Genomic DNA, 13,975 nt, shown 5'->3' with positions numbered 1-13,975 from the left:
TAATTAATATAATATTATAAAATAAAATACAGTTTACCTAGAGATGGTAAATTAACGGTTAATTATAATTTGGTTAATTAACCAGTTAATTAACTGTTAATTAACTGTTATTTAACCATTGATTAACTTTATAATTCTGGTCAAATGTATTAATTTTGTTAGTTTAAGCCAAATTAACTATAATCATATGATTTAAATTTCTTTTTTGATTAGTTAATTTATAATTAACCAAATTAACCATTAATTAACCAATTTTAGTTAAACATAATTAACCAAATTAATCGTTAATTAACTCCTATCCTTAAGTTTACTCTTCTTATAGCGAATTTTAATATAACGAATTACGTGACGTATACTTCTTCGCTAATTAATTACATCATATTTCAGTGAACGGACCAATTCACTATTTATTATAAAATTACTATGAATTAATTACATCTGTCAAAATACATTATGTTTGTCAAAATAAATTTAATTAGTATTTTATTATTTTGACGAAAAGTATAACGTGACGTTTAGCTAATTAAATATGTCAATTTTCCCTAAGGTTGTAAAATTACAGTATTTTAAAAAATTTTAATGTAAATTACATTTTAAGTTTTGTAAATTACATATAAATTATATTGGGAGATTTTGGAAATAATATTAGAATAATTAGAAAACAATATTTTTCAGTAAGTAAAATTATAATATAATGATTCCAATTTTTAAAATTAATGATTAATTTTAAAAAATATGATTGTAAAAATGTAATTTTTTAAGAAAATAAATAAAGTTGATAAATTGTTTTATTTTATGCATTAATTTGGGAAAGTTTGATCACATAATATAACCAATAGAAATTAATCATATATTATAATATAAGTTGTAAATTACAAGGGGTTAATATAACTTACAGTATAATTTATATGTATCGTAACTAGTGTTTGGAATCGAATATATTCGAATACACTCGAGTATTCATTTAAATTTATAAAGTGTATTCGAATAATATTTGAATAAGTTAAATTTCCTTTTATAGTAATGATTTACATAATTTTTAGCCTGAATTATGATTTTAACTCAGTTAAATTTAAGGATTTAATGCCCAATTAGAATTTTAACTATACTATATCTGGCTAAATGAATACTCGAATAACCACTATGCTTATTCGAATACTCAAATATACTCGAGTTATTCGAATAACTGTTACATGATTCCAAACACTAATCGTAACCTATGTAATGTAACTCTTACAATCCTAATTTCCCTTACTATAATGAAATAACTAATCAAATTCTTCAAATTCTTCGTTAATTTACTATAACGAATTTGAGGTGCAGAATGATTTTTTCGCTATATCAAGAGTAGACTGTATAGTATAAAATAATTGTATATATTAAAATGATATTATATCTTATATAGATAAGTATGATAAAACAAAGATTTTATTATTTATATCGAAAATAATCGTAAAACTATTATTGAATAATTTATAGTAACTTCATTATTATCGTAATCAGCTAATAACTCGTAGCTTAATACCAGCGTAATTGCTTGATTATTATATTTTAGATTGTCATAAAAAATTACTGCTAAGGTAGTACAGTTGACCCCTTATATAGTCACTCCCATATGATTATATCATATAAAATTCTCCTTTATAAGCATACCATATTTTGGCTTAATTTATTAATAAATATATTAGAAAAACCTTCTCTATAATCACAACATATGACTTTTTTTATAATCACACCCTTTTTTTCAGTTCTGAGAGGTGTCACTATAAAAGAACTGACTGTATTAATAAAATGATTGTACTTGTTTTAAATTAAATAAATAAGAGGAAAATAAGTTATCTAATTTTCTAACAGGATCTTAATGTATACTATGTTACTAAAATTTTTGCTTAAAAAAGAATTAATTAAAATAATTGTTAAAGTTACCTATGAAAATAGTTGAAGATCAAACAAGTCACATGATGTAGTGTGCAGAAATCCCATGATTATAGCTGAGTTTATTACAATATGGAACATTTCTTATAATATATTTTAGTTTTATTAGTTACTTACATTAATTATAAATATTCAATTATAAGTATTGGTTAGTTAATTACAGTGTAAGATCTGAACCAAAAGTCATATGCACAAGTTGATAAATTTATTACTAAATTAAGAAATCATAACAAATCCGTAAAATTGCCTTTTTTATATATAATTTATCTATTTTTAGTAATAATTTGTGCACATTTTTTGTTATGTAACTGTGCACATTTAAAAACTAATGTGCACATGTGCATCTTGTGCACATAGATTTTACACACTGGTTAGCTAGAGAAGTTTCTTGAGATTTACATAGTTGATGAATTATATAGACATGTGGACTTGTACAAAATGGTAATAGAAAGGTTTTTGCAGATAATTGCAATGAAAAAAGGACAATTGATTGATTAATCATATTAGTATAATAGGATAATATTGATAAGTTCAAACTGTCATGTGTGAAAATGTAAACATATATGGCAATATTATCTTTTGAATAAAAGTTGAAGTATTGTTTTTTTTTTGTATGATTCAATTGTTAGTTTTTTCAGTAAACTTTTCGCGTATTTACTTGTGTTACCTTGTATTTTGTCTTTCATTATTTGTTTGATAGGTTTTTATTCTCAAGAAACCCTTACATTATTTACCAGAATTATACTTTCATTATTAATTTTCTATTGGGAATTATCCTATATTTTCGTCACAAATTATTGAAACACCTATAATCTTATTATTTGACCTTTTTGCCACAACTGATCAGTTTGACATCTCTGACGTTAGTTATCACTCCAGACCAAATCAGTGATAACATATACAATTCTAGATCTGTCGTTAACTCTGGCCAAATATTTAATCGAGGCCATTAACCGACTCTGTTAGAATTTCACGTGACTTACAGAATTTATTCAATAAAAAATGATGAATACAATAAAAGGAGAAATATTCTAATGACATATATAATACAGTAAATAGATTCGACTACTAATAGAAGACTTAATTATTATTTAATAAACAATAAATAAATAAATAAATAAATAAATAATAGTAATAATAATAATCCAAAATAAGATTGTGTCCATTAATCTTTTTTATCTTCGGGAAATCCTTCCTTTGGTGGTCCATCATAGGCCGGCGGTGCTTCATCAGGAGGTCCAAGGAAGAAGCCACCAACAAAATTACCTGGTGGCTGTGGTGTAGGTCCAGCTTGACCAAACTGTCCTGGTGGCGGCTGTTGTTGTTGATAACCACCAAATGGAGGTTGACCTTGCTGATAAAATTGTTGTTGATAATATGGCTGTTGTTGATAATATTGTTGACCATAATATCCTTGTGGGGGAGGTGGTGGATGTCCAAAACCACCAGGCTGATATTGACCGCTCATAAGAGGAACTTGTCCTTGATCTGTAGCATTAGAATCAGAGCGGCTAAGAGTTTCTTCTTTACTACCTTCTCCAGAAACTGGAACGTTTCCTACAACTTGACGTGTATTTCCGCTTGAAGGATTCGATAGTTGTGTCGTATCAGGTGATGATATTTTTAATCCTGAAAGCTGGTCCTTTATACTAGAAATATCATCTTCTAATTTACTAATCTTATCTTCTTTTTGATCAATTGTTGTAGATTTAGACTTGAGAGTTTCTTCTAATTCTTTTACCACTTGAGATAATTTTCCCTTTTCTGTTGCCACACTATTAACATCAGCTTGAAGTTTAGAAATAATTGAATCTCTCTCTCTAAGTGCCACCTCGTATTCTTGTTTTTGAGAAATTACGAGATTATATTGTCTTAATTGTTCCTCATGTTGTTTCTTTGAATTTTCTAGCGCAGTAGAAATTTCATTAACCTTTTTTTCTGAAGCTTGTTTTTCAGCTTCTAAAGCTGCATTGAGTGCATCAATTTTTGAGTCAGACTCTCCTTTCTCTGCTTGCAATGCAGCAGATAAATCATTAAGTTGTGCTTCATATCCATCTTTTTGTGCGGCTAAAGCGGCAACAAATTCATTAATTCGTTTTTCATATTCTTGTTTTTGATTCTCTAAACTTTTTGCAAAATCAGCAACTTGAGTATCATGTTCATCTTTCAAAGCAGTCATAGAACCTGTAATTTGACTAATTTTTGCTTCATATTCTGCTTTTTGGGTTGCTAATTGTGCTGGCGCAGTATTAGTTAAAGCTGGTAAAAGAGGTCTAACTTCTGACGGAGATGGTTGCCAACGATGTAAAGCAATTTGACAATCTTTAATAGCCTGTGAAGATATTTCCCGACCTATAATAAATAATTGTAAGTATTGGTATTATTAATTAAAAAAAAATTTTTTTAACAAATAAATATTTTATTTTATTTTATTTTATTTTTTACCTTTATATTCCCTTGATTCCCCAGGTTTAATAGGAGTAGGATCAATTTGTTCAATAAGATCCCAACCAAAACCAGAAATAATAGCAATCTTTTCCGAAGCCTCAAAAGTAGCATTTAAATGAAGTGCCATAGCTTCTTTAAATTTTTTTCTTACAATATTACCAACTTCAGTTTCATCAGCTAAAGAGTCATGATTAACCATTTTGAGATCAGCTTCAAGTTCAGGAATTCTGGGTGATCTTGGATGGGATTTCGATATTTTATGTATTTCATCATTAATTTTTCGTTTTCTTTCTTTATGAACAATAAGACGCTCCTCAGCTGCACGAATTTCTTTAATAATATTTCTATAATGTTCATATTTTTCTTTAAAAGTGTGAAATTGAGTCAATTATAATGAAAATTCGAATCAGATACAGAATTTTAATTATGATCTCAATTATTTTGTCTATTCTTACCTGTTAATACGATCTCAACATCTGAGATTTTTGTTAATAAATCGGCCAATTTTTCAGTTACATCCTAATTAAAAAAAAAAATTAGAAAACTATTATGAGGTAGTTTAAAATCATTTTTTTTTAAAAAAAATTGTTATTGTTACGTACAGCTATATCTTCACCCATATCTCTTCCCCACACGTAAATATATTTGCTCGCTAAAATATTAAATAAGGAAAATGCTTAGACATGTTCAAAGAATACTTAAATTCGGTGATAAAACTAACCTTCTCTTCTTTCATTCGCAGCATTTTGTAAACTTGTTAAAACATTTTTCTCTTCTTTTAAATAGAGAGTAATATTTTTCAAATCTTCAGGTAACCTAGGATCTAATTTAGAAAGATTTCTACGAACTTCATGTGACAAATTATCTTTGGTAAAACTTTTAAAAGTATCAAAAATAGTCGTTTGCCTTCCTTCTCCAGATGGCGTAACAGTTAAATTGCTCATTTTTTAAAAAGAATTCGTAGACGAAAAAAGGCTACGATCCTGCTTTTATGTAAAAATTATCAAGCTTGTTTCTATTAATAGATAAAACGGGAAATATCGGAAGTTTCTTTTCTTGTCCATTTTTAATATAATGGTATTGTAACAATGAACGGGCGTCCCTAAAAAATTAAGTCATAATTGGCAAAAAGTATTGGCAAATTCACAAGATGCGCAGTAAATTATTTCAAATTGACGTCATTTCGATGCTTAAAATTTTTTTACACGTTATTTTATTATGCACGTGTTTTTAATTTTTTATTAAAGATGAATGAATTAAATGAATTATATCTACAAATAAACTAAAAAAAAATAAATTAAGAAAATACAATATAATAAATAAAATAAATAATAAATAAATAAATTTTTTAATGAATAAAATTTCAATACGAATTTCCACTTCTTATTAATTCAAAATATTCACCACGAAGTGACATTAATTCTTTATGAGTACCAGACTCTTTTATTTTTCCATCTTCAATGAGAACTATTTTACTCATTTTTCTTAAATTCTTAAGACGATGAGTTATCATTAAAGTAGTACGACCTTGTTGAACTTTGTTTAATGTTTCTTGAACAATTGACTCATTTTTTGTATCTAATGCACTTGTAGCTTCATCAAGTATAAGAATTTTAGGGTTCCTTATAAGAACTCTTGCTATGGCAATTCTTTGACGTTCGCCTCCGGATAATTGAGATCCAGTTGAACCAAGTTTCGTATTATAGCCAATTGGTAAAGATGAAATGAATTCATGCATGTTAACTTGTTTGGCAGCAATCTCAATTTCTTCTTGTGTGGCATCATCTTTACCGTATGCAATATTTTCCGCTATAGTCATATCAAACAATACAGGTTCTTGACTAACAATTCCTATATTCTCTCTTAACCACCTCAATTGAATGTCTTCAATATTTTCATAATCTAACATTATAGAACCACTATTTGGCTCATAAATTCTTTGTAGTAAGGCGGCTACGGTTGATTTTCCATTACCACTTTTACCTACTAAAGCAACAGACTGTCCAGACTCTAATTTTAAACTTAGTTTGTCAAGAATTTTAATATCAGGTCTTTCAGGATACGAAAAATTTACATCTTTAAACATGATTGAACCTTGTAATTTGTCAGGGCAAATACCAACATTATCCAGAATAGCCGGAAGGTTTATCATTTTCTGAATGGATTTGATGGCTTGTTTACTTTTACTATAATATGGAACTGTAGAAAGAACTCCCGAAGCAGATGTTGTACAGAATATAACCAAAGTCCAAACTATAAGCATCTTTTGGAGATCATAAGTTCCTTGAGAAACTAATTGAGCTCCGTACCAAAATGTTAAAGCTTTAGTAAAATATGATAACCCTTCTAAAAACCCCGTAGATGCGCCAGAGATGAATGCTTTTCTAATTCCAATCAAAAAAGGTTTTTGAAGAGCTTCTTGAAATTTATCTTCTATAATCTTTTCGATGGAAAGAGAATACACGGTTCGAACACTTGAAATTCCTTGATAAAATTCATTTGCTGCAGTTTCTGTAGCAATTTTTTGTTTTAATTCATATTTTTGTAGAATATAGCCCTCTAATTCTGAAAATAAGATTAGAATGGGAACCGATCCAAATCCAACCAAAGTTAGTTGCCATCCAACTATAAATGCCCAGATAGCTCCACCTAATAAAGAAACCAATCCAATAACTACATTTCCTGCAAAATGTCCTATTAAGAATTTCGCCGATTCAGTATCTGAAATAAGTATTGTAGTCACTTTACCGGTTGCGTTTTCTGATTTATCAAACCATGATTGAGGTTGACGTAACACATTCCCAAATCCCATATGTCTTAAACGGACTGCCCACCTTTCTGAAGCTCTTTCGAGTAAGAAATATTTCAAAAGCCCTGACGTTCCACTTACTGCGGCAATCAAAAGCACGTAAAGAGCAAATATTCTCGAACTTTTAAGAAGCTCATTTCTATCGGGTATAGAGTACGTATTTAATAAATTTGCCAAAACAACTGAAAATATGGGACTGATGCCTCCATCAATCATTGCAGAAAGAATCCCAACTCCATAAAATACTTTTTTATCCATAGTTTTTCTAATAAGTTCAAAGATACTCATATTATTATTTGCGGATGATGATTCATCAGTTACAAGTATTTCTATATTATCTTCATAATAACTAATAATATCATCTATTGCCGATTTATCAGCGTATCTTTTCGAGATTGCTTCGGTAGCAGTCCCCTGAATCACATCCACCATAATATCATTACTATTGTTAAACGTATATTCTTCGATAATTGATTGTCGCCATCCAGATCGAGATTTTCTAGCACTTTGGGAACGTTTAATGGATGAGTTCACGTTTGTTGGTGGTTTTTGAGGATCATGAAATAATAATGTAAGTTGTCTCTTTAATTTCATATTAATACTGTTTAATTCATGTGTTTTACGATTTGGATTTGAAGAATGTTCATTCGCAAGTTTGCTATAATAGCCATTCAAATTTAATAATTCAGCCTTTATTCCAGATTCAACAATTTTTCCTTCATGCAATACATAAATAAGATCTTTATCACCAATATGTTTCAATTGGTGAGTGACAACGATTGTAGTTCTATTTTGTCGACAATTTTCAAGTGCTTCTTGTACTTTTAAATCCGAAGTCATATCAAGAGCGCTTGTTGCTTCATCTAGGATAAGAATCGCAGGATCTTTTATTAAAGCGCGGGCGATCGCAATTCTTTGGCGTTGCCCTCCAGAAAGATTTTTACCCATCTCACTTAAATGAGTTTCATAACCATTTGGAAGGGATTCTATAGTATCATGAATGCAAGCAAGTTTGCAAGCCTTGATAACTTCATCCATTGTCGTATTCCAATAATCAACTTTTCCATAAGCAATATTTTTAAAAATTGTATCATTAAAAAGAATCGGTTCTTGGCTTACAATACCAATTTGTTGCCTTAACCAAGAAACATTAAGTATTCTTAATTCACGCCCATCTAATGTAATTAAACCATCATTAGGTTCGTAGAGTCTTTGAATTAATTGTGTTATTGTAGATTTCCCTGAACCACTTTGACCGACTAAAACGGTTGTTTTTCCCGCAGGAATTGATAAATTAACATTTCTCAAAACTAGCGTATCCGGACGACTAGGATATGAGAAACTAACTTGATTAAAATTTATATTTCCTTCAATATTTGGGATCTTAAACCCATTTAAAGCATATAATTCCATTCTTGCGATTCTTTCTAATAATTCTTTTATGGGCTGGATAGCATTTTTCGCTCTTGATATCGCAACTAACTTAGGTAATATACCTTTTAATACGCTCAACCCTAATAAACAGGCATAGAATACACTGAGAATATCACCTGGAGCCAATTTTTTATCAGCAACTAATGTTGAACCAAACCAAAACCCTTGAAAGAATAAGGACAAGGTTAAAAATTGAGTTAAACCTATTCTCAATGCATACGTCCATGCTAAACGTGAAGATACATCATTTGCCTCTTGTAAACATTCATAATGTTTCTTTTCTTCTTTTTCTTCTCCATTAAATGCGCGAACTGTTTTAATGGCCGCAAGAGCATTTTCAAGAATATTACCAGCCTTTATAAATATATTTCGTTCTTTAACGATCAATGGACTTGCAGTACGAGAGGTGAGAACAATTACAATGAGTATAAGCGGTGTTGAAGCTAATATAACGAGAGTAAGGATGGCATTTTTCATAAAAGCCAATATTAAACAACTTGTTATCGTGACAATAGCTTGAATAAAATATCCTAAATGTTCAGATATTACGCTATGTATTTCTTCAGTATCCTTATTCACACTGGTCAATAAGCCACCAGATGTTATTTCATCACTTTCGAAGTAACTAATGTTCATTCTTAATAAAGATTTAAAATAAGTTGTCTTCATTCTTTTTGCTTGTCTTTCACCAGTCCACATCCAACACGTAATCATCAAAGCTGTAAGCGCAAAAGCTCCTATCCCTAACAGTGTAAATTCAAATATTAAAGAATTTATTCGTTGCTCAAATAATCGTTTAGTTATGACTCCGGTTTCTTTGTCAGTAAACACACCAAATATTCTGCCTAAAAAATTTGACAAAAGAGGAATCACTAGACCGCTTAATATACTAAAAAACATTCCTAACGTCATGAGAAGATAATCAAACAATGTAGCGAATTGAAATATATGAAAGAAAGATGTAGGTGTAATATTTAATTGAGGTTTTTGTACAGGTAAATATATTGATTTTGAACGGCCATCCGGGTTAATATTATTTGAAGGTTGATGATAATGATGTTGATCTGAATCTTTACTTGTGAATGTTGTGGCTTTGATGCTGGTTTTTTTAAGTATTGAGTCTCTTAACTTCTGACTTGTAATTTGCTGCGTATTTTCGTCTTCCGTTGATGCTTTGCCATAATTTAATGATTCATCATCATTATAAAGAATACTCGCACGATTATTATACGTTAAATCTACTAGTTCTACTAGTGTGTCGTTTGACGTAAAACTACTTATAGAATCAGCTTTATTATTATATACATCTTGTGAAGTGTATTTTTCCATGCTCGTGAAAATAAAAATTTGAAAATTCTCAAAATTTTCAAAAAAATTAAAATTAAGTTAAATTGATTATAAAAGAAAAAGTCAAAAGTGAGAAAAATGAATCAAAAAAAAAGGAATCAACTAACATTTAAATAAATTAAAAACAATATTAAAAAACATCCTTTAAAAGAAAAACAAGAATTGGATTATTACATTCGGTTATATTGTGAAACAATTAGGATTTTACAATATTTCTATTTTTGTGTTATGAATTACTGGATTGTATCATAAGATCTACGTTAAGTTATTATGTAATACTGTGTCAAAAGAGCATTTATGAAACTTGTAATTAAAATACATTTTTGGAATGATCTGCCATAAAATTTGGCAACGCCTGTTTCTGATTTTCGGGTGAATCGGTAAAGTCTGCGCCACATAAATCTGCGCCACGTACTATACATCATTTGGCATAACATTCGGATTTCAGAAAAGGCATTGTTTAGAATAATTATAATACAACAATACGAATTTTCTTTTCCTGCGGTGTTGATTAAATAATCTGGAAAGAAATATCTGGAATCTGGAAGCGTCCGAGATCACACAAAAATGTTTCAAGCTTAAAACAGACACATGTTTCATTAGTTACTATGCACCTCTGGCCCGAATTATGTCGATTTAGACCGGCATTAAATGTTTTTGGTCGGCATTACTGATACGCAAAAAAAGGGACGAGTTTGTTTTGCTATAAATTAGTTGTTTAAATTTTAATTAATTTTGTTGTGTTTATTGAAATAGCGGACAACAAAAGTTTAATTAACTGTTAAAATAATTTTGGGGTGTACATACATTCTACCAGAGTTTAGGAGTTATGCACTTGCATGTGATAGCGTTAACGTTAACTCCAGCCAGTTCGTTAATACAACATCACTTAATGTCACATGAACAAAGATCGCCAATCACATCTTGTGTTGCTTCGAAATGTTTAAAAATTTAGTATATCACAAAAATTTTTCTCACAATCATGGTTTCTTTTCCTCATAGAGTCGATCAATCATTTTTTATATCTTTTCAGAAAAGAGAACTATGTTCATATGTAAATATAGATGTAACAAAATCAATCTTATTGTATGGACCTTCTGGAACAGGTATGTTTGATTGTTTACCACAAAATTAACTTTTGTTGATCAAATACTTTTTTTTCTAGGAAAGACCTTTGCTGTCCATAATTTAAGTTCAAAATATGAAGCAAAGGTGAATTACCATTTTTATTTTATGTTTATATAAGATTTTAATAAGACTGAAATTATTTTGGGTTGTTTTTTTTTGTTTCAGTTATTCACTGTTACAATTGGTGATTTAGCTGCCGAATTTTCTGCTGAACCAGAAAAAGGATTGCGCCATTATCTTGATCTTTCTTATAAAAATCAACCAAGTGTATGTATGTATGCACACCGAATTATTCTTGTTAAATGATTTTTATTTTGATTTAATAAATTAATTTAACCTTATTAGTGTTATTGGAAAATATAGAATTAATTTTTCCATTGGACAGTGGATCTTTACTTTCATTTTATTTTCGTGAATTGTTTAATACGTGGATTAATGATGAACAACGCGTTCTTCTTGTAAGTAATACCAATAATATTTTATGATACAATATTTTTTCACATATGTTAGCTAAATATCTTTTATAGGTTGGAACTACAACTAATAACTCGCAAATTAATCCTATTATCCGATCAATATTTCAAGTATATATATAGTTTTTTTATTCTTTAGAAGGAAAAAGATTTAGTTGTCAAAACAAAAAAAAATCATTTTATAATTCATGTAGAAATTTCATTAGAAATGTATTTATTTAAACTTTTCACATCATTTATTATAGGATGAAATCGAATTTAATATTCCAACTCCTATTCAAAGACTAGAAATTTTAAAATATTGTCTTAAAGATTTAAATCTCGAAAAAAATTTAAGTTTAAAGGAAATAAATAATAGATGTCACGGATACGTAGCGGCTGATATTTCAACATTATGCCGATTAGCTTTAGAACAGTGCGATATTAGAAGTATTCAACAAACAGGTTCTTTTTTTATCCTTAAATATTTTATATATTCAAGATTTTAAGTTATGGTATGATCGAAAAAATATTTTATATTATAGGTGAACCCGGAAACTTATTAATTTCAAATGAAGATATTCAAAAGGGTTTTAAAGAAATTAGAATTAGTAGTTTACAAGAGAAAGCTAGCGTACAAAAAGTTGAATCTGTTAAATGGAGTGATATAGGTGGATTGGAAGAAGCTAAGGCAATTATATTTTAATTACGTTTTAGATGAAATTAAAATTTTATTTATTTGAACATTGACATTTCTAGATAACCTTTTATATAGAGAATACTAGAGGAATCTGTTATATGGATATATAAACATGCTGATGCATTTCAACGTCTTGGAATTAAACCATCAAAAGGAGTTCTTTTGTACGTAGAGAGAATTTTATTTCACGTATGTCATGATATACAAAATTATCAATTTTATTATTTAATAGATATGGACCACCAGGAACTGGAAAAACATTGTTGGCGAAGGCAGTTGCAACAGAATCATCGGCTCATTTTATGCCAATATCAATACCAGAACTAATTAAGAGTGAGGTAAGATATGATTGGGATTTTCCGCGAAATAAAAAAAAAATACAATCCGAATGGGGTGTAATTGATAATGATGTAGGAATGAAATTTCATGTGCCTATTATTAAAATAATAATGTAAAATTCATTCTTTAGGTGGGTGAATCAGAAAAGGCTATTGCAAACGTTTTTCGAATTGCGATTCGATGCTGTCCCTGTATTATTTTTTTGGATGAATTGGAGGCTATGTTTGGTAATAGAGATTCAAGTGGAGATTTAGGCAAAAAGGTACTAGGTAGTTCTTTTTACGTATTCATTTAATTTAAATAGTGTGAATAGTTGAAAAATTTTTAAATTCTTTTTTAGTTAATTTCGCAACTCCTATTAGAATTAGATGGATTAAATGCTGCAGACAAAGGAGTCGTAATTCTTGCTGCAACTAACAATCCAGAAGCTATAGATCCTTCACTTTTAAGACCTGGTAAGTCATATATAACTGAATTTAAATAAAATGTATTACCTTCAACTTTATTTTTTATAGGTCGTCTTGATAGACATGTTTATATTAAATCTCCAACTTTTGAAGAAAGGGCATCAATCCTTAAAGTAATAGGCAATACAATGAAATTTGCTCAAGATATAAATATCGAAGAAATTGCTCAAAAAACTGAAAATTATACTGGAGCTGATTTAAAAGCTTTAATACAAAAATCTGCTTTTTTGGCATTTAAGAAATATCATAAAAATAAATTTACAACCGAGGTATATTTAATATATAATTATGTTATAAATTGAGAGATAATTTTAAAGAAAATTTTTTCTGTTTTAGAAATATATTAGTCGTAATGATGTATTAGAAGCGATTGAGAAAATCAACCCTTCGGTTTCTATTTATCAACTTGAAAGATATCAAATATTTTCCAACTCTATACAGTAGTCAAAAAATAGATCCGAGGACGGTAGATGTTGATTGGTTTAATTGGTAGGATGCATTTTAGTATGGTCCATTTTCCATTCCACTCTTAAAAAGAGTACAAATTTTCCTAAATGTATGTTGTATAATATTATTTCTTTCAAGAAAAAGGATAACAAATATTTGGATAAGCAGGATATTTAAACGAAGAAAGGATTCTGTGATTATATCGAAATCAAATTATGGTTTAGATCATATTCTTGTGACATTTAATAGTTTGAACCCCTGAAAGTTTTCCATTTATAGTTAAACTAGATAAAAAATTATATGTCGATGCCAAAAAAAAAAATTTTTGTATATATATATATATACATATATATAAATCAATTAAAAAAAAGTATTCCAGTTAAAAATTTATTTTTTTTTTTGAACTTTTCAAATAAGCTTTTTTTGTAGCACGAGGATGGTGCACATATATTCTAGAAAAATATTACTA

General features: G+C 28.8%; 3 protein-coding genes across 4 annotated transcripts; 1 reads left to right on the top strand and 2 right to left on the bottom strand.

Moving 5' to 3' along the window:
• Window positions 1–2,894: 2,894 nt before the first annotated feature.
• Window positions 2,895–5,343, bottom strand: OCT59_000542 (uncharacterized protein). Its single transcript, XM_025318342.2, has 5 exons — window positions 5,105–5,343; window positions 4,986–5,035; window positions 4,839–4,902; window positions 4,381–4,746; window positions 2,895–4,287 (listed from the first exon to the last, which is right to left on the bottom strand). The coding sequence occupies exons 1-5, from the start codon at window positions 5,325–5,327 to the stop codon at window positions 3,101–3,103; spliced, it is 1,890 nt and encodes a 629-aa protein (XP_025176456.1). The 5' UTR covers window positions 5,328–5,343; the 3' UTR covers window positions 2,895–3,100.
• A 208-nt stretch (window positions 5,344–5,551) lies between these two features.
• OCT59_000541 (uncharacterized protein) lies at window positions 5,552–10,053 on the bottom strand (the record flags this gene model as incomplete). Of its 2 annotated transcripts, XM_066138896.1 has the most annotated exons (2): window positions 7,127–10,053; window positions 7,057–7,077 (listed from the first exon to the last, which is right to left on the bottom strand). In XM_066138896.1, the coding sequence occupies exons 1-2, from the start codon at window positions 9,953–9,955 to the stop codon at window positions 7,057–7,059; spliced, it is 2,850 nt and encodes a 949-aa protein (XP_065988346.1). In that variant the 5' UTR covers window positions 9,956–10,053. The 2 variants fall into 2 exon arrangements, with proteins under 2 accessions (XP_025176455.2, XP_065988346.1); XM_025318341.2 differs by having other exon boundaries at window positions 5,552–10,053.
• A 902-nt stretch (window positions 10,054–10,955) lies between these two features.
• On the top strand, window positions 10,956–13,887 carry OCT59_000540 (uncharacterized protein; the record flags this gene model as incomplete). The annotated part of the gene is made up of 13 exons (XM_025318340.2): window positions 10,956–11,079; window positions 11,139–11,185; window positions 11,267–11,372; window positions 11,447–11,559; window positions 11,629–11,685; window positions 11,820–12,018; window positions 12,099–12,244; window positions 12,329–12,417; window positions 12,486–12,591; window positions 12,723–12,854; window positions 12,933–13,047; window positions 13,108–13,328; window positions 13,396–13,887. 13 exons carry the CDS (start codon window positions 10,956–10,958, stop codon window positions 13,501–13,503), a joined length of 1,563 nt encoding a protein of 520 aa, XP_025176454.1. The 3' UTR covers window positions 13,504–13,887.
• Window positions 13,888–13,975: the final 88 nt, after the last annotated feature.

Source organism: Rhizophagus irregularis, chromosome 1 (genome assembly GCF_026210795.1).
Source record: "Rhizophagus irregularis chromosome 1, complete sequence".
NCBI classification, from domain to species: domain Eukaryota; kingdom Fungi; phylum Glomeromycota; class Glomeromycetes; order Glomerales; family Glomeraceae; genus Rhizophagus; species Rhizophagus irregularis.
This window is presented reverse-complemented; position numbering and strand designations above follow the sequence as displayed.

What these genes read in the sequence shown, in the direction of transcription:
- OCT59_000542 (XM_025318342.2), bottom strand. Translation starts at nt 5,327, where the DNA reads ATGAGCAATTTAACTGTTACGCCATCTGGAGAAGGAAGGCAAACGACT. An exon ending in TGTTGAGATCGTATTAACAG is followed by an intron (nt 4,747 to 4,838) that starts GTAAGAATAGAC and finishes ACACTTTTAAAG; the next exon opens with AAAAATATGAACATTATAGA. An exon ending in GGAATCAAGGGAATATAAAG is followed by an intron (nt 4,288 to 4,380) that starts GTAAAAAATAAA and finishes TATTTATTATAG; the next exon opens with GTCGGGAAATATCTTCACAG.